Source organism: Nematolebias whitei, chromosome 2, assembly GCF_014905685.2.
Source record: "Nematolebias whitei isolate Nwh7 chromosome 2, NemWhi1, whole genome shotgun sequence".
Lineage (NCBI taxonomy): Eukaryota > Metazoa > Chordata > Actinopteri > Cyprinodontiformes > Rivulidae > Nematolebias > Nematolebias whitei.
In genome coordinates, this window is record NC_056499.1 from 26,182,452 (window position 1) to 26,200,349 (window position 17,898).

Here is a 17,898-nt window from a genome sequence, read left to right on the forward strand (position 1 = left end):
CCCCCCCCTCCACACACACACACACACACAAAAAAAACAGCTGAAAAGTAGCTAAAGCAGCAGAAAAAAACTTAAGTTGCCAAAAACGAAGTGGAGAGCGCACATTTTTGCTGAATTAGGCTGAAAAAAGTTGAATGAGTACAAAACGTGGAATTAGCCGAAAAAGCTCAAATTGGCATAAAACAAACAAATAGTAGGAAAAACTTGCGTAAATAAGTTGGACGGAGCGTAACAAGCTGAAATTAGCAGAAAGAAGTTAGAAGAAGCACAAAAGTGTAGTTAGAACGAGAAAGATGCCAAAAAAACTTATGGAAGAAAAATGCATCAACAGTGTGAATGCTTCATAAACATTCACACTATTAAAAAAAAGACAATAATGAACCGTGCGCTATGCTGAATGTACCTGGATCTTTCCCAGCTCTCCTGTGCTCTCCATCCTGCTGGCTACATTCACCGTGTTGCCCCAGATGTCATACTGGGGTTTTCTCGCTCCAATCACCCCGGCTATCACTGGGCCATAATTAATTCCTGCAGGGGAGGAAGGCGAGTATTAAAGTTTATTTCAAAGTGTTCTTTTTTTTTTTTTTTTTTTTTAAAGAGGCTAAAATGCACTAAAAAAGGTCAAATTGAGCAGAAAATAAAAACACTCATTTTACAGTTGCTTTGTTGTCATCAAACAGGCAGAAAAATAGTTTGTGTGTGTGTTTATGTTACTTTGCGAGGACCATTTTTCAACACAAAACATTGTGAGGACCAAAGCCGGTCCCCATAAGGTTCAAGTGTCGTTGGTGGGTTAGGTTTAGGACTAAGGTGTGAATTAAGGATAGGTTAGGGATGTACTGGTAATGGTAGGTTTAGGGTAAGAGTCTGTGTTACTTTATAGAAATAAATGGAAGTCGATGCAAAGTCCCAGTAATGATAGTAAGACAACCCTGTGTATGTGATGAAATCTGAGAAGAAAAACATCTGTGTGGAAACGCCTTAACAGAACCACTCATTTTGATGTCTCAGTGTTTGCAGGTGCATATGCGTTAGTTTTCTCCCGTATAACAAAAGTTTTTAGAACAGCTTTAATCCAAAGCATCTGCTGTGTGGACAGCAGACACAACAGATGAGTTCAGGCTATGACTTTATAAAGACCAGTACAGTTTGGAGAAGCTGGTTAGGCTTTGATAAGTGGTGACAGCTTCATAACAGAGTATGGGTGAATGGTACCACTCAGACTGTAAAAGCTTTACAAGAATGTCAATCATGTTCTGGGGAACCGAGGAAACCTTTGGGTTCATGGTGCGGGCCCCAGCAGAGATGTATTACAGTGCAGTTTACAAGGTGAAAGGTTTATATTGCAGCTGCCAAACACTCACCCACTCGCAGCCTGAAGCTGTTGAAGGAGTGTCGGTTGATGCCGTCCAACTTGCCCATCATAGCAATGGCAAACTCCACCATGATTCCTATCTGAGCCTGCTGCCGGTCTCGGTCCTGAAAACACAGAGTCACATCCAGAATCAGCACTATGTCTGTTTTTTTTTAACAAGTTCAAGTATGGTTAGGTCTGGTTCTGAAAGTGCCAGTGTGACCTCAGCCTGACCCTGCTCCACCTGCCCACCTGATTGTTCTCCTGACCAGGCGTCCCACTAAGCCCCGCAGCTGCCATGTAAGTGCTGCCAATTGTCTTGATCTTCTCCACACCACTGAACTTGGGCTTGGACAGCAGCTGTTAAGATTAGGGAGAAAACAAAAAGGGTCATGGATGCACACACACAAAATGATCATCTCAACCTTTCATCGATCCAAGTGTTTACTCTTGCAGACTTTGAACCCTGCCCCAGTCCCCATCTGTAATATTTCCTGTTTGTAGCTCAGAGAAGCAACTGGTTCTGAACAGAGGGATGAATCCGTTTTGAACTTTATCCTCCTAACCTCGTCAAAGTCGGCGGTGATCTCGTTGAGCAGCCTCAGGCATTCCAGGCCTTCCTTGTTAATATCACACTCCGTGTAAAACTCTTTGAAATCCGGCACTGAGGCAAACATCACACACACACAGTCATAGGACTTGTAGTAAAGGTCCTGTTGGGAGAAAATATGGATATGTGGAGAAAATGATTAATGTTTGACGTCTTTAGTTTACTTATATTAATACAGTAGTCCAATGCCACTTGGCTGTTCGACCATTGTGGAGTTGCTCTTCCGCGGTTTTTCAAAGTAAGATTATACACACAAAAAATTGTACCAGACATACGATTGTCAACTTTAATATTACTCACGTGATTTGGACAGTACTGGATACAGTACTGTACAGTAAAAAGTTAATGAGAAATACTTGGGACAGGCGCCACCATTTTGTAGTTTTCTATAAATAAGCCTTTAATGTATCCCCCCTCATAATGACTACATTTCCCAGAAGCCAACAGTGCCCCACCCAGAAGCCCCGTTGCCTTCTACTGAAATAATGAGGGACAGTTTTGAAATGATCGGAAAAAGTTCAGTCCTTATTCATTCAGTGACTTCGGTGCCCAGCGGATGCAGAGAGCTGCATGGAACCCACCGGGAATCGGACCAGAAACAGTGCAGAACCGGACCTCCAGTCCCACTGGCGAATCCGAGAGCTGTTAGCTGGCCCATGAGGACCTCCGAGCAGGGACGCGCCGCCCGTAGGTCCGGCCTCTCTCCGGAGCCCACCGGGACCTTTTTCATGTCCGATCCCACACCAGCCACCCCCGACCCCTAACAAATGCGCTTCGGCGCTCAAGGGCTGCACAGAACTGGACCTCCAGACTCACTGGTCAATCTGAGAGCAGCTTGTCAACCAGCAAGGACTTCAGAGCCTGTAGGTCCACCGGGATTTTTTAAAATCCAGATTTGGACTCAGTCGGACCAGAACCGAGCTGCTGTTTCTGCAGCACTGCTGAGAAAAGTTTTGCAGTACTGTACAGGTAAAATTATGTAGGTTTGAGAGTTTAGAACGTTGTGGGCTTTGTCGCTGCCGAACCAGGAACTGAGCAGCTCACTCAACTTCAAATTTTAAGTTGAGCGAATAAACATGATGAAGTTATCTTGATTAATAAACTCTTGCTAAATAAACTCTTGCTGTAGTTTAGCTGATTTAAATGTATTAGTTGACTGAACTGCTTTGGTATGTTGTTTCAACTCAGAAATCTATGTCAGTCTAACTTCAGTGTTAATTCAAATAAATAAATAAACACATAGCAATTGTACTGTGCAGATTTCGGGGGGGGTGGGGTCTGAAACCTAACCCCCGCCTTCAATGAGGGACTACTGTATATTCAAACAAGTCACTTTATATTTCTGAGAACGCATCGTGCACAGACTCACTTTTAAGAAAACATGAGCTTTGGCTTTGAGGCTATGATGTTTTGTGTAATTCCACACTATCACAGCATTAGTCAGTGATAACATATCCCTATGATGAGTCGACGCTGTTAATGGGTCCAGTATCGGGTTTCCCTGATAACACTGAACTGCTGAAATTCAAGTGACCTCAATGTATTCCAAAGCAGACAGGAGAGCATTACCAAGGCATCTTGAAATACATTAAACATACTGTAAGGAAAACTGAATTTTATCCCTATTAAGTAATCCACTAAAAGATAAGCTGTTGCCTTCTTATTGTGAGAAATTCAACTGAACTGACTTCAGCAAATACGTGAACAACCCATTCAACTTCCTGCAAAGACAGTGGTGGTGGCGTTCTGGTAAAACGATGCTCATCTGTTAGTTAACTGGATAATAAAAATACATTTTTAAATTCTTCATTGGTATTCAGTTAGCAACCAGAAGGCTCGTCCTGTGGACACATCACCTCGTTCTTCTTGTTCTCCCCAACAAACAGCGTGGCCACGTGAGCAGGCAGCACGTTTTCCAACAGCAGACGGTTTAGGTTCTCCCTCGTCTCGATCTCATCCTGTTCTGTGCGGTTCTTGTACTTCAGCAGGAAGTCCTGTCGAAAACAGTTCTCGTTCTGGGAAGCAGAGAGTGCAGTCAGAGTACGCGGACGTGCCCGATATGGAAAGTGGCTGTATTGTGATACCTGTTGAGATATGATGAGCATCGTGACCAGGAACAGGGCGATGTAAAGGCAGCTCATAATCTGAGGGTGCTTTAACAGCCCGATGCAGCTTATTATTCTCCTGAAGTCATCGTTTCTACAGCAGAGGACACAAGTACAGGTTTTACCTTGAATCCAAGAGATAATCACAGTGCAAATTTAACTAGAACTGAACACTTAATTATGAAAATAAAACGTATTTTATTTATCTTCAGCAATTTAGTCACAACAAATGAAACCCAAGCTTTTGTGCTTGCACAGCTGAGGAAACCTTCAGCTTTGTGTCTTACCCGCTGCAGTTACAGCTGGAGTTGATCTGAAAACAAAGGTTTTCTCCGTAGCCCACAAACAAACTCTTCTTGGCGTTGAGGATGATGATGTAGTACGCGGTGGACGCCACGGCGAGGAAGAGCACTTTGAGCTCGAAGCTCATACGGAGGAACGCTCCGCATGCGATGAGGGACAGGATGCAGCAGTATACAGAGTACTGAGGGATAGACGGAGAGCCAGGAAACGAGATTTGTGTTGAACACATCCAGCTGCTTCATAATGTGGTAGGTGACATCAGTTTACAAACTACCAATAAGAGTTATAACACAAACTACAACGTGATGATAGAACTGAACCATAAAATAAACACTAACCACTTCAATCACATCTGAGATGGTTGCAGGCAAGTTTCACAGCTCATGCATCTACTTACAACACCTTTGGCAAATATTTGTGATACTCTACAGCAGGGCTAGTCAACTAAACTGCTCAGGGGCCACAGTTACTGAAAGCCAGCAGCTCAGGGGCCGGACACCCAGCAAATAAAGTCATTATGTAACAGGGGTGTCTAAACATCATGTGGACCAAAACCTTGAAGATGAAAGGAGCCACGAGCCACAAAAATGTGAATAAAAATAATAATAAGCGTACATATTTTTAGTGATTTCTTTTAACTCAAACTAAACAATATTTTTGGAAAATGGACATAATTTACTAATTTTGGTGGAGAAGGTGTTCTAAATTGTTGTAGATCCAAAACATTAAAAGCTTCATAAACATCAACCTTTTACTAATTAATATTTTTATTTTCATTTATTTGATTTTATTGATTTATTTGCCAAAGGATTGTTTTTCTGTTAAAACCTAAAAATTATATAAAAGATGATCATCATTAAATTTGCAAAAGGTCTACATGTCTTAAGCCTATGGGCCAAAATTATACCATCCTTAAACTGCAAATGTGGGCCTCACAAAATCACTTCAAGGGCCACAAATGGCCCCCGGGCCACACTTTGGACACCCCTGATGTAAATAAACTAGTATTACAATGATCCATTACCTTTTTTAATTTGTTTATTTTGTTGCATTGAATCATAAATGCAATAAACAGAACAAAAACCAAACCCAAACACAGAACCAATTTTTTTTTTTCTAAATGAGGTCATTGGTGGGCCAGACTGAAGTCAACAGGAGCCCTGAAGTGGCCCACGGGCCACCAGCTGAATAGGCCTGCTCTGCAGCATGTGTCAAATTTGCCGAATTTGGCCCTTGTTAACATCTAATCTCCAAGATGATATTTTAAATGTAAAATATTTTCATTGCTTCTCATTTTGCTTAAAAAAACTGAGCATACTTCATTTAGTGCAGGTTTCTCATGCCATTCGGTCGTTTGAGGCCAAAAAAGCATTCGATTTTTTAGTAATCTTTGACTGATGTGGAAAAAGCAACAGCAAATATCAAATGGGACCAATTAAAATACTGTTGATCAACCTGCAACCACAAAAAAACATCAGGTATCTGGTCTGAGTTCATGCATCCACTGAAATTGGCCCGTGGCTTGGACCAAGTTTTTAATTCTGGCCCCCTTTTTCTAACTGAGTTTAACACTCGGGACTCACAGGCAGATAGAAGGGGTCATCCTTATCCCCATCGCTGTGTGTCTGGAAGCACTGCAAAGAAAAATAAAAGTTTGACTAAGGAGCGTTTTAAAAGTCTGGCCTCTGAAGAGCAGCGCAGCTCCAAATAACAGCAGAGCACACAACGGGCCTCGTCTTAAACTGTGAGCTCACCAGGCTGAACAGTGCCAAGACGATGATGACGGCAGTAGTGACGGTTGCCAGCGGGAGGCGCACACATGGCCGTTTCACCACCGCCTCCGATACAGCTGGCAGCCACTGACACCTTGACAGCTTATCTGGAAACACGCGCTGCAGAGAATAAAGAGGAAGGAGATATAAAAGATGAGAGGAATAAGGTGGATTCAAACATGTGAAAGGAAGCATGTGACTTTTGTTCAGTCAGTCATCTCTAGACATCATGTGTCAGTGACTGGCAGACGACTTCTTGGAGGAAGAGTCTGAAAAAACAATCACATTTCAGCTGCTTTGTCCATGAGGAGGATTTATAAAGCTGCAACTCTATGAACAAAGGGGGTAACCTTTCAAGTAAAACACCACAAACATGACTTATACTCTGTTTCAATAATTTTGCTATAGAATTAATTTAGTTACTGTAACATTTAGTTAGTAACTGAAAAACACCTTCTTTGTTTTCTTTGACTTACCAAACATCTGCCATTATAAAAGATTGACTTTTTTTCCTCCTTTCTTTGAGAGATTGAATATCTCCTGCCAGACTGCGTGCCAAAGTTTTAGACTGAGTTCATTTTATGTTGAGTGACAGTTTGGCCATTTAATGCTAAAAGTTTTAAATGATAAATGGACTGTACTTACATAGCACCTTTCTATCTTATCAAGACACTCAAAGCACTTTACACTACAATCTGTGTCCTCATTTACCCATTCATACAGCACTCTACTAGATCTATACAGAGAATAATCAGTGCTTTATCACATTCATACACCGATGGGACACACATCAGAGGCAATGAGTGTCTGGCCCAGGGACACTTCAGCATGCGACTGCTGGTGGAATCGAACCCCCAACTCCTGCATTGGAGGACGACTGCTCTAACCACTCAGCCACAGCTGCCCAAGCCACCATTTTAAGCAGTGCTTCATTTGAGCCAGATCCTGCCAGAACAAGATCTGGAAACTCATTTTGACTGGGTGTTTTCTGGCAACTGTTTGCTCAGATCCGGCAACTCAGATCTCCGCCAACAGCTTGCGCACACACTCCTGCCTATGTCCTGGCATGTCTCGCTGAGATGAAGTGTCATCCTTAATATGGCAAGCCAAGTGGCCCATTAATAGCCAAAAATGTGGTAAAAGTGGCTATTAATGAGCCACATGGCTTGCCATACATTACGCACAGCAGCGTCTCCAGACAGATCTGAGCGTGCACAACTGCTGACATGAACTCACGCATGCGTTTCAGACATAATAAATAAAAAAAGATTAGCTACAGTAAAAAAATTAAAAATAAATTAAATAAGAGAGAAATGTTTTATCATTCACATTAATCACGTATCAAAACAATGGTGCTAATTTGTCAAAATAACAGCGATCAAAATGTCAAAAAGACAGTCCAATTTACTTTCATTAAATAAATGGATGGATGGATTGTCCTTAGTTGGATAACCGAGAAGGCAGTGGCAATGGGATTTACCTGTCTAAATAAAGGTTGAAAAATTGAGGTTGGAGCAGCAGGAGCAACAACGTGCATGAATTAATTCAGTGGAGAAGAGTTCAAGTCAAATGTGAAGCGTGGGGGGGGGGGGGGGGGGGGGCTCGACAGAATCGGAGCTGCTCTATTCACACACAACCTGTTGTTGCTCTCTAAAATATTAATTGAATCAAGTGTTTACAAGTGTAGGTAAACATAGATGTTTAACAACCTGTTAAAATAGCAACACCAAAATGCAGGAAATAGCATCTACTTTATTCAAGAATTTAAGGGGAAGGAGGACCCACAAGCTCCCTCGACTTTCCCCGTTCCCCCCCTCCTCCTCCCCCCAGGCCTGCACCCACCTCCCCACACACTATTTGCGTTGCATCGATCAGTTTACAAATTAAGCCCTGGTTTTAAGCCAAGATATTGCACAATGAGTGTTTTGTGTATGACTCTCACCTCAAATTTTAGCTAAATAATTGTAAAATTGACTGAGTTGTAGTCATTTTTGGGACCTGTGCTGGCAAAATGGGTCAGAATGAGTCTAGGATGTAGTGCAAAAAAGTGAAATACAAACCGGATTCCAAGAAAGTTGGGACACTAAACAAATTGTGAATAAAAACTGAATGCAATGATGTGGAGATGGCAAATGTCAATATTTTATTTGTAATATAACATAGATGACAGATCAAAAGTTTAATCTGAGTAAATGTAACATTTTAAAGGAAAAATATGTTGATTCAAAATTTCACAGTGTCAACAAATCCCAAAAAAGTTGGGACAAGTAGCAATAAGTGTTAGTAAATAAGTGGCTGGAAAAAGGAAATTGAGCATATAACAAACAGCTGGAAGACCAATTAACACTAATTGTGTCAATTGACAACATGACTGGGTATAAAAAGAGCTTCTCAGAGTGTCAGTGTCTCTCAGAAGCCAAGATGGTAAGAGGATCACCAATTCCACCATTGTTGTGCAGAAAGATAGTGCAGCAATACCAGAATGGTGTTACCCAGCGTAAAATAGCAAAGACTTTTAAGTTATTATCATCAATCGTGCATAACATCATCAAAAGATTCAGAGAATCTGGAACAATCGCTGTGCGTAAGGGTCAAGGCCGTAAAACTCTACTGGATGCTCGTGATCTCCGGGCCCTTAAACGTCACTGCACCTCAAACAGGAATGCCACTGTCAAGGAAATAACAGAATGGGCTCAGGAATACTTCCAGAAAGCATTGTCAGTGAACACAATCCACCGTGCCATCCGCCGTTGCCAGCTGAAACTCTACAGTGCAAAGAGGAAGCCATTTCTAAGCAAGCTCCACAAGCTCAGACGTTTGCACTGGGCCAGGGGTCATTTAAAATGGAGTGTGGCAAAATGGAAGACTGTTCTGTGGTCAGATGAGTCACGATTTGAAGTTCTTTATGGAACACTGGGACGCCATGTCATCCGGACCAGAGAGGACAAGGATAGCCCAAGTTGTTATCAACGCTCCGTTCAGAAGCCTGCATCACTGATGGTATGGGGTTGCATGAGCGCTTGTGGCATGGGCAGCTTGCATGTCTGGAAAGGCACCATTAATGCAGAGAACTATGTTCAGGTTCTAGAACAACATATGCTCCCATCTAGACGTCATCTCTTTCAGGGAAGACCCTGCATTTTTCAACACGATAATGCCAGACCACATTCTGCAGCAATCACAACATCATGGCTACGTAGGAGAAGGAACCGGGTACTGAAATGGCCAGCCTGCAGTCCAGATCTTTTACCTATAGAGAACATTTGGCGCATCATAAAGAGGAAGGTGCAACAAAGAAGGCCCAAGACGATTGAACAGTTAAGAGGCCTGTATTAGACATGAATGGGAGAGCATTCCTATTTTTAAACTTGCGAAACTGGTCTCCTCTGTCCCCAGACATCTGTTGAGTGTTGTAAGAAGAAGGGGGGATGCCACACAGTGGTAAAAATGGACTTGTCCCAACTTTTTGGGGATTTGGAAACAACAGATTTTTCCCTTAAAATGATACATTCTCTCAGTTTAAACTTTTGATCTGTGATTTGAGTTCTATTCTGAATAAAATATTAGATGTTGGCACCTCCACATCATTGCATTCAGTTTTTATTTACAATTTGCTTAGTGTCCCAACTTTTTTGGAATCCGGTTTGTAATTAACTTTTGTTGTAACTGAGATGCGTAAAAATTAGTTGATAAAGACACTGTCTAACAATTCTGGTAACTAACATAGCATATAATCATACTAATATACATTTAAATTGAAGAGTTCTAACAGGTCTAACAGGCTTGAGAAATAATCAATTATCTTAAAAATTATTATTATTATTTTAATTTTAAAAAAAAATTCTGCTGGCTGCTTTAGCACCAGGAAATCCCTTCGTAATAAAGTCCAGTGTCATATTTAGGCATTTATGTCTTTTTGTTTGGTACATACAACATTTTGGGTTTGTCCGCAACGAGCGTAATCTCCGCAAATTACGGGAGTTGACTGCATTTTACAAACAGACCGGCACACAAACAGGTAATTAAGTATGTAAACATTTAAAGAATGACAGTGATTATAAACTATTTGTATTCTTGGCCTTTCTTCTTATTCTTATTATTATTATACAGCATAAACTTGTCTGGCCTTAATACAAGCAGAACAACCTGAAATGTTTCTCAAATTAATTTCAACTCCTGAGAGGATTTTTTTATTTATCTGTATAAACCCAGATGCTGACAAGGTCTAAATGGAAAATTGAACTAAAAGGCTTAACATACTGACCGGCAGGTGACCTGCAAAACAGATGACCAGGGTCAGCAGCAGCACACACACCAACACCCCAAACGTCGTCCCCAACATCTGTCGACTGATGGGGACAAAAAACAAGTGTCAAAACCAGTCTCCTGCCATTTTTCTTAAACCGTGGCTCTTCATAGCTTTTTACGTGATATTATAGTTGTTAATTCTCAGAGCAAAGAAAACAGAACGCCTTTGTTTCCCATTTTGGCCCAATGAGAGTAAAACAAACATTTGAATAACAGAATTTGGGTTCTACTTACTCCTTTGTGACAAACAGCTGAACCACAAAGATGCAGAAGAAGATGAAGGTTGCACAGCCCACATAGTGTTTGAACATGGGCAAGTCCAGAGATCGGTACTTGAACGAGAAAAGGCAGAATGTGGCTCAACCTCTTCACAAGTAAAAAAATAACGGAGTGGAAACCTATGCAATGCAAAAAAACCTGTCGGTGTCAAACCAACCTGCTTTTCCAGATCCTTTTTGGGAAAGCACAAAGCTAAACTGCCACTTTCTTCAGATGTGGACCACTGCCTGTATGAAAGGGAAGAAGGGCATGGAAAGACAAGGATGATTACAAGAAAAAAAGAACAAAGAAAAGAAATGGAATATAACTTTAAAATCTGATTTGTGGTTGAGTTTATGGATAAATCACCCAAACTGGAGTTTGTTACACTTGTGACCGTGTAAACCGTTAGTGGCACAACATATTTTAGACCGCAGTGAATCGACACGCAGACAGGTAACACTGAATCATCCATCATCTTTACCTGCTTCTTCCTTTGCAGGCCGCGGGGGTCACTGGTGCCCATATCCAGCAGTCACTGTGAGAGGCAGGGGACACCCTGGACAGGTCTCCAGTCCATCACAGGGACAAATAGAGACAAACAACCATTCACTCTCTCGCTCACACCTAGGGACAATTTAGAGTCACCAATCAGCCTAACATGCATGTTTTTGGTCTGTGGGAGGAAACTGGAGTGCCTGGCGAAAACCACGCATGCACGGAGAGAACATGCAAACTCCAGCCAGAAAGACCCCCCGGCAGGATTTGAACCGGGCTGGCCTGCTCGCTGAGAGGTGGCAGCTATAACAACTGTGCCACCGTGCTGCAACACTGAATCATAAATCCTGTTCATCTGAAAAAGTTTATTTTGAACCTTTTACAGTTAAATTCTTGTGCTACACCCTAAAGACAATGTAATGTGTTAAAAGGACTTAGATTCATATGTTTGCATTTTTCAAACTTGTACAAGACAATTTATTTGCAACAATGTTCAGTCAGGTCATCTGGACAGTTTCTTGTTCTTTTTTTTGCGGAGATTAGGGCTGGACCATATCATATCGTTCACAATAATACCGGTAAAAAATGCTTGCCCGGGCAAATAAATGATATCATGATATAATTTCATGACGTAATCCGTCAGGGCGCCCCGCTTCGTTAACAGAACCTAGCGTGCCGAACGACCAAACCGAACTGCACACCCCCCACTCCACCTGTCGGTACTGGTGTAGCGCTAATTAGTTGTGCACAATACTAGCTAGCTAAAAAACTAAAAACAAACTACGTGCGGCTCAGCTGTCGCTCCATCCAGCTCTAAACTGCAGGTACAGACAACTCAACTGTCTCTCCCTCCCCTGCACTTCACTCTGAGCTGCCGGTGTGGGCGCAGCTCGGATGCGTCTCCCTCCTCTCTAAACGGTCGGTACAAATACGCACAGCCAGTCCATCCATGGACGAAGAACAGAGTCAGGTGATCAGAGACAGAGCATCAGAGAAATGAATAATTCCTGCAGGAGCAGAGGAAGCTGAAACACCACAAGCTTCAGGGTCAGCTGATCACCTTGTTACAAGTTCTGGAAGTTATAGCTCATTTAAAGGAAAGGTATATTTTGTGCTCAACAGATATTAAGCTTTCATTTTATTTAGTTATTTTGGGAAACTTCACCTGCACTTTAGTTTTTGAGGTGGATTTATTGATCTATATTTTGTGCAAACGTTTTCAATCTAAATAACAGAAGGATAATTTTTATTTTTATACTTCGAGACTGAATACTTTACTAAATAAAGTAATTTCAGTCAAATTAACCCTTGTTGTTTTTTATTTTTATATAATACTGCAAAGCAATGTGTTAGATTTCTTTTTTTTTTTCTTTTTGTTTGGTTATATCACAAAATTTATCGCCATCGTCAGAATGCACTGAAATATCACAATATAATATTTTAGCCATATCGCCCACCCCTAGCTGAGATGTTTCGTCCTTCATCCAAAGGATTTCTTCATTCTGAGGAGCCACCAAACAAACTGATTCCCATAAACAGCACACTCCCAGAGTGGAAAAAAAAAAAAACAGTTTACTAGTGCTAAGGTGGCCTTCGGGGCCTATCCTCTCCCCCATCAACTTCTCTGAGACAGTCATGCCAAAGCGGTTAAAAACATCAAAGTCCATGCTCAATAAGCCAGGTATAAAATCCAACAATGTTCAGTCAGGTCATGTGGATGGTTTCTTTTTTTATTTATTTTTATTTTATTTTATTTTATTGTTTCCACTATGGAGTGTGCCATTTGTGGGAATCAGTTTTTTTGGTGGCTCATCACATGGAAGAAGTCATTTTGATGAAGGACGAAACGTCTCGGCAAAAAAAAAAAAAAAAACATCCAGATGACCCGACAACATTGTTGTATTTCTACCTGGATTATTGAGCATGTATTATTTATTTGCCACTTTTTGCATCTGGTACCAATAGGTTCATGTTTTTGACCATCCACCTCATTATTTTATCACAAAAGGTACTTTTGCACAAAAAAAAATAATAATAATTTTTAAAGGCTAGGCAAATTCAGGCCTTCAGATCAGCGGAGAAACAGAATTCATGGATTTTTCAGCATTTCATTTTTATTCATGTCATGTTATTTAAGTGGGTCTTTATTTCCCTGTCGACTGCAGATTTATATTCACATCTGAAGACAGTTTTCACCATCACTGAGGGAATTTCACATGCAAGTAATCTTCCACAAATGTAATGTAGAGAAACTGCATGAAGACATCTGCAGTGAGCAGCCAACAAGAACTAGAATGGGTCATTTTCCAGTGAATACCTGCAGTCATCTTACAGCAGCAGGAATAAATCGCTTTTCATGCACAGCCTCTGATTTAATGAAGCGGCCTGTGTGCAATCTACGAGAATAAAAACAGCAAATCACCAAACGGAGCTAGATAACAGAGTGGAATGCAGAGGTCAGTCGTGTTTAGTGTTTTCTCTAACATCACAGGGGCAAATTAATCTCACAGCTCACATGTTCAGCAGCTAAATACATCAGACTGATTAATGCAGCCGTCTAAAGCGCGAGCCTTGATCTTCTCAAATCTGAGCATTTCTCAAACAAATGCAATACAGACAATTTCTTTGGTCCTAATATTTTTGTTTTATGTTGCTAAATAGATAGACCTTGGATATGCTGTACAAGTGAATCAAAATAATAAACTACAAACTGTCAAAACTATACTCTGCAGTTAAATAGTGCATATAGAAAATAAGTTTCTGGGGAAAAAACTAAACAGATGAGATAATTCTCTATAGCATATCTGCTCTGTGGTATCAAAGTTCAACACAAACTAAACATTAGCAAATCTGTGAACTAAATTTATCTCTGAATCAACTCCACACACAACAGAGGACATTAATAAAGGACGTGATCTGACCCGTAATCAAATAGAGGTTCAGAGCTGCTGTTGGTTCACTGAAGCTTGTGGCACAGGATGCTGTCGGTGCAGTGACAGAAGAACTGAGCGTTGGGTATTAATATACAAAACAACAAACAATGCTTTTAGGAGATTAACGTAAACATTAGTTTATTGTATCAGAGTTGTTGTAACAATTCTGACTGAAGCGAAGGGATGTTTGAATCAAAACATGAACCAGAGACTCGACCACTCCCTTAAACCTAAACTAAAGCTGCTTTATGACATTCTTGTCATAAAGACTTGTACAATTTTCACACATACAAACTAACAATGACTAAATATTAAAGGTCTACCATTCTTTAAAGAAATGCATATCACCTGCCTTTTGAGCCAGTTTTAAACTAAATTCATACTATGCCGAGAAGGGACCACGGTGCAGGTATTTGGGTCAAATCTTATAAATGACATGACACACCATCTCATGAGATATTGGGAGATCTCACTAAAATGTGTTAGCCTGTGCGTTGAGAACGACTTTCAGCTATTACTTTACCAAAATTAGCTCAATACCTGTAAAATTGACTGAGTTACAGCCATTTTGTTTTTCCAAAAGTCAGCTGACTGTGACGGTCATCTTGAACAGTGTTGACTCCAAAGTCCAATCATTTATTCAGCCATTTCTTTCTGAAAGTTTAACTAAAATCCATCCACTGGTTTAAGGAATATTTTGCAAAAAGGCAGACAAGCAAACACGCACAAACATGGGCAAAAACATTTTCGACCTCTGATGGCACGTGAGCTCAACAAAATAAAGAGAACATGCATTATGTGATTCTTTGCAGATTTAGTTGTGTAATTCCAAAGTTCATGCTCAATAATCCAGGTAAAACTCCAGCAATGTTCATTTAGGTCATCTGGATGGTTTATTTATTTTTTTTGCTGAGAGGTTTCATCCTTTATCCAAAGGACTTCTTCAGTCTCAGGAGCTACCATCAAACAGAGTTCCACAAACAGCACACTCCCATAGTGGAAAAAAAACCCTCAGTCTGTTGGTGGCTCCTCAGATTGAAGAAGTCCTTCAGATGAAGGACGAAACGTTGCAGAAAAAAAAAAACATCCAGATGACATGACTGAACATTGTTAGTTGTGTAATTTTTTTCCCACACTTTTGCTTTTACTAATTTCTGACAGCGATACAGCTGAAGCCCGCATTAGTCTGAAACTGGACTTACTTGCTGCTGAGCTCATCTATGGTAGTGGTCATCTCGTTGTGCAGCTCCTCATCAAACTTGCTCTTCTGGGATTTTATCCTGCACCAGAGAGCACAGACACAATTAGGAAGAGGCAGCCGGACAGACTTGGAGACACACGGCTTGATTCGAACAGATGCTGGAAAACCAGATCTGCTATGTGGGTTATTTAGGAGGTCCATTTTAGCTGTGCTTAGAGGCATGGCCCTGCCAGACAGAGCATTAGTGAGGAAAGAGAAAGACGATTTGTTGCCTGTGATAAAGTTAAAAAGAGGGGTATGTGCTGGGTGCATAACGGTGTTACACCATGCCTCCATGATTCGGTGAGGGGGTTTCTGCCGTGCTTCTGTTTGGAAAGCCCCTATTCATTTAGGAAGGAAACAAGAGTTGCAGATAGTTTTACACAAGCCCAGGTTGAGGGTGTTAAAAGGAGGGTGTCAGTCCAGTATTACCATCAGGTTCTGCCCCGTTAAGGTCCTGTCACACCAACGTTTTAGAGAACATATGACGTTTGTAAATTTTGTTCAACACTATGGCATACGTTGAAGATGGAATAAAAAATCAACTAGAAGCCTATTTTAGATGGATACATACTGTTTTGCTAACAAGTTGAACAAATATATAAGCAACGAGTAACTTATCCATAACTTGTCCCTAGCTTATTCATAACTTATACAAGCATTGACAGCGTTTTTTGACTTGTGCAGAGCTTATGATCAACGTTGATATAACTTATACAGAGCAGGTTGGAGCAGATTGTGACAAGGGCAGCCGTCACACAGTCATGTTTAGCATCAGAGTATGAAAAATAAAAGGGAAACACGCTGAAGTCATATAAAGTAGGTGGAAGTGTTGAATAAGTTATCAACACGCTGATATAAAATGGCACAAGTTTCTCAAACACCAATGGCAGCTAAATATTTTGCACATGACCACAATTTTTAATGTATGCAGATGTTCACACACATTACCTGCAAGTTACTCATAAGTTGACATACATCGAAAACTAGCTGCGAGCATTTGAGTCACTTATTTCTAACCTACTAACAACTTATTGTACTTTTAACATATCTGTACCTTATAGCAGACATTTCCATGACATGTTGTAATACACTGCCTGGACAAAAAAAAGTCGCCACCAAAAAAAAGGTCACACTAATATTTTGTTGGACCGCCTTTAGCTTTGATTACGGCATGCATTCACTGTGGCATTTTTTGATAAGCTTCTGTAATGTCACAAGATCTATTTCCATCCAGTATTGCAGTAATTTTTCATCAAGATCTTGCATTGATGACTAGGCACTAGGCATGATGGGTGCATCACTTCACCTGCCTCTCTTCTTACCCTGATGCACCCATCACTCTGAAACAGAGTAAATCTGGACTCATCAGACCACATGACCTTCTTCCATTGCTCCAGAGTCCAATCTTTATGCTCCCTAGCAAATTGAAGCCTTTTTTTCCAGTTAGCCTCACTGATTAGTGGTTTTCTTAAGGCTACACAGCTGTTCAGTCCCAATTCCTTGAGTTCCCTTCGCATTGTGTGTGTGGAAATGCTCTTACTTTCACTATTGAACATAGCCCTGAGTGCTACTGTTGCTTTTGTTCGTTTAAGTGATCACTGATCACGATCATTCAGGATTTTTTTCCGGCCACATTTCTTCCTTGAAGACGATAGGTCCTCACTATCTTTCCAGTTTTTATTAATGCGTTAAACAGTTCTTAACCCAATTTTAGTAGTTTCTGCAATCTCTTTAGATGTTTTCTCTGCTTGATGCCAATGATTTGACACTTCTCAAACAGACTGACATCTTTTCCATGACCACACGATGTGTCTTTTGACATGGTTGTTTAAGAAATGAGATGCAACTCATTGCATCAGTTAGGGTTAAATAACTTGTTGCCAGCTGAAAGATAATCATCCATGCAATAATCATCCAATAGGAGGCTCGTACCTATTTGCTTAGTTAAATCCATGTGGCAACATTTTTTTGGGGGCCAGGCAGTGTATCTGTGCCTTAAAGTGTTCATGTTCTGGATCCCAAAAGGGAACACACCTAGGTGTGTGTGAAAGAATAGCTTTGTTAAAATTAGGTCCAACGTTCTTTGCTTTTATTATTTCTTTGGTTTTACATTAATAAAGAGTGCACAATTGGCTGACTCACGTTCTTTGCATGCTGACAGTCATTACAGTATATTGACTATTGTAAAGCTGATGACCCTAGAACTTACGGAAAGTGTTTATAACTTACAGCTAGCATATTTGCCAGTGTTTTGGGATTTAGAGATATAACGATGAGCAACTAATCACTCCTGCTGGATCCATGATGTGCAGAGGTCCATAACTACCACCACAGAAATGGAGGATGAGATGGAGGATTTTGCTACAGCTTCCTTGATCACAGATTTGTTTGTTTTCTTTTGAGGCATGTTGATAAATGCAAAACTGGACTGACTGACTGACTGACTGGGGGTGCAGAGAGCTGCTATTTTATATTTAATGTCATGTTTAGCCCTGTGATGGACTGGAGACCTGT

At 40.8% G+C, this 17,898-nt stretch overlaps 1 protein-coding gene across 1 annotated transcript in view; it reads right to left on the bottom strand.

Annotated features, from left to right (window-relative positions):
* Window positions 1–17,898, bottom strand: part of adcy7 (adenylate cyclase 7) — a 44,015-nt gene that overhangs the window by 1,148 nt on the left and 24,969 nt on the right. Inside the window, exons 13-25 of the mRNA XM_037693971.1 lie at window positions 15,344–15,421; window positions 10,889–10,958; window positions 10,687–10,784; window positions 10,409–10,493; window positions 6,127–6,264; window positions 5,956–6,006; window positions 4,357–4,553; window positions 4,049–4,145; window positions 3,821–3,979; window positions 1,921–2,067; window positions 1,607–1,714; window positions 1,365–1,479; window positions 404–528 (exon numbers count right to left, since the gene is read on the bottom strand). Coding sequence (XP_037549899.1) covers window positions 404–528; window positions 1,365–1,479; window positions 1,607–1,714; window positions 1,921–2,067; window positions 3,821–3,979; window positions 4,049–4,145; window positions 4,357–4,553; window positions 5,956–6,006; window positions 6,127–6,264; window positions 10,409–10,493; window positions 10,687–10,784; window positions 10,889–10,958; window positions 15,344–15,421 — 1,468 coding nt within the window. The remainder of the gene's footprint in view (window positions 1–403; window positions 529–1,364; window positions 1,480–1,606; window positions 1,715–1,920; window positions 2,068–3,820; window positions 3,980–4,048; window positions 4,146–4,356; window positions 4,554–5,955; window positions 6,007–6,126; window positions 6,265–10,408; window positions 10,494–10,686; window positions 10,785–10,888; window positions 10,959–15,343; window positions 15,422–17,898) is intronic.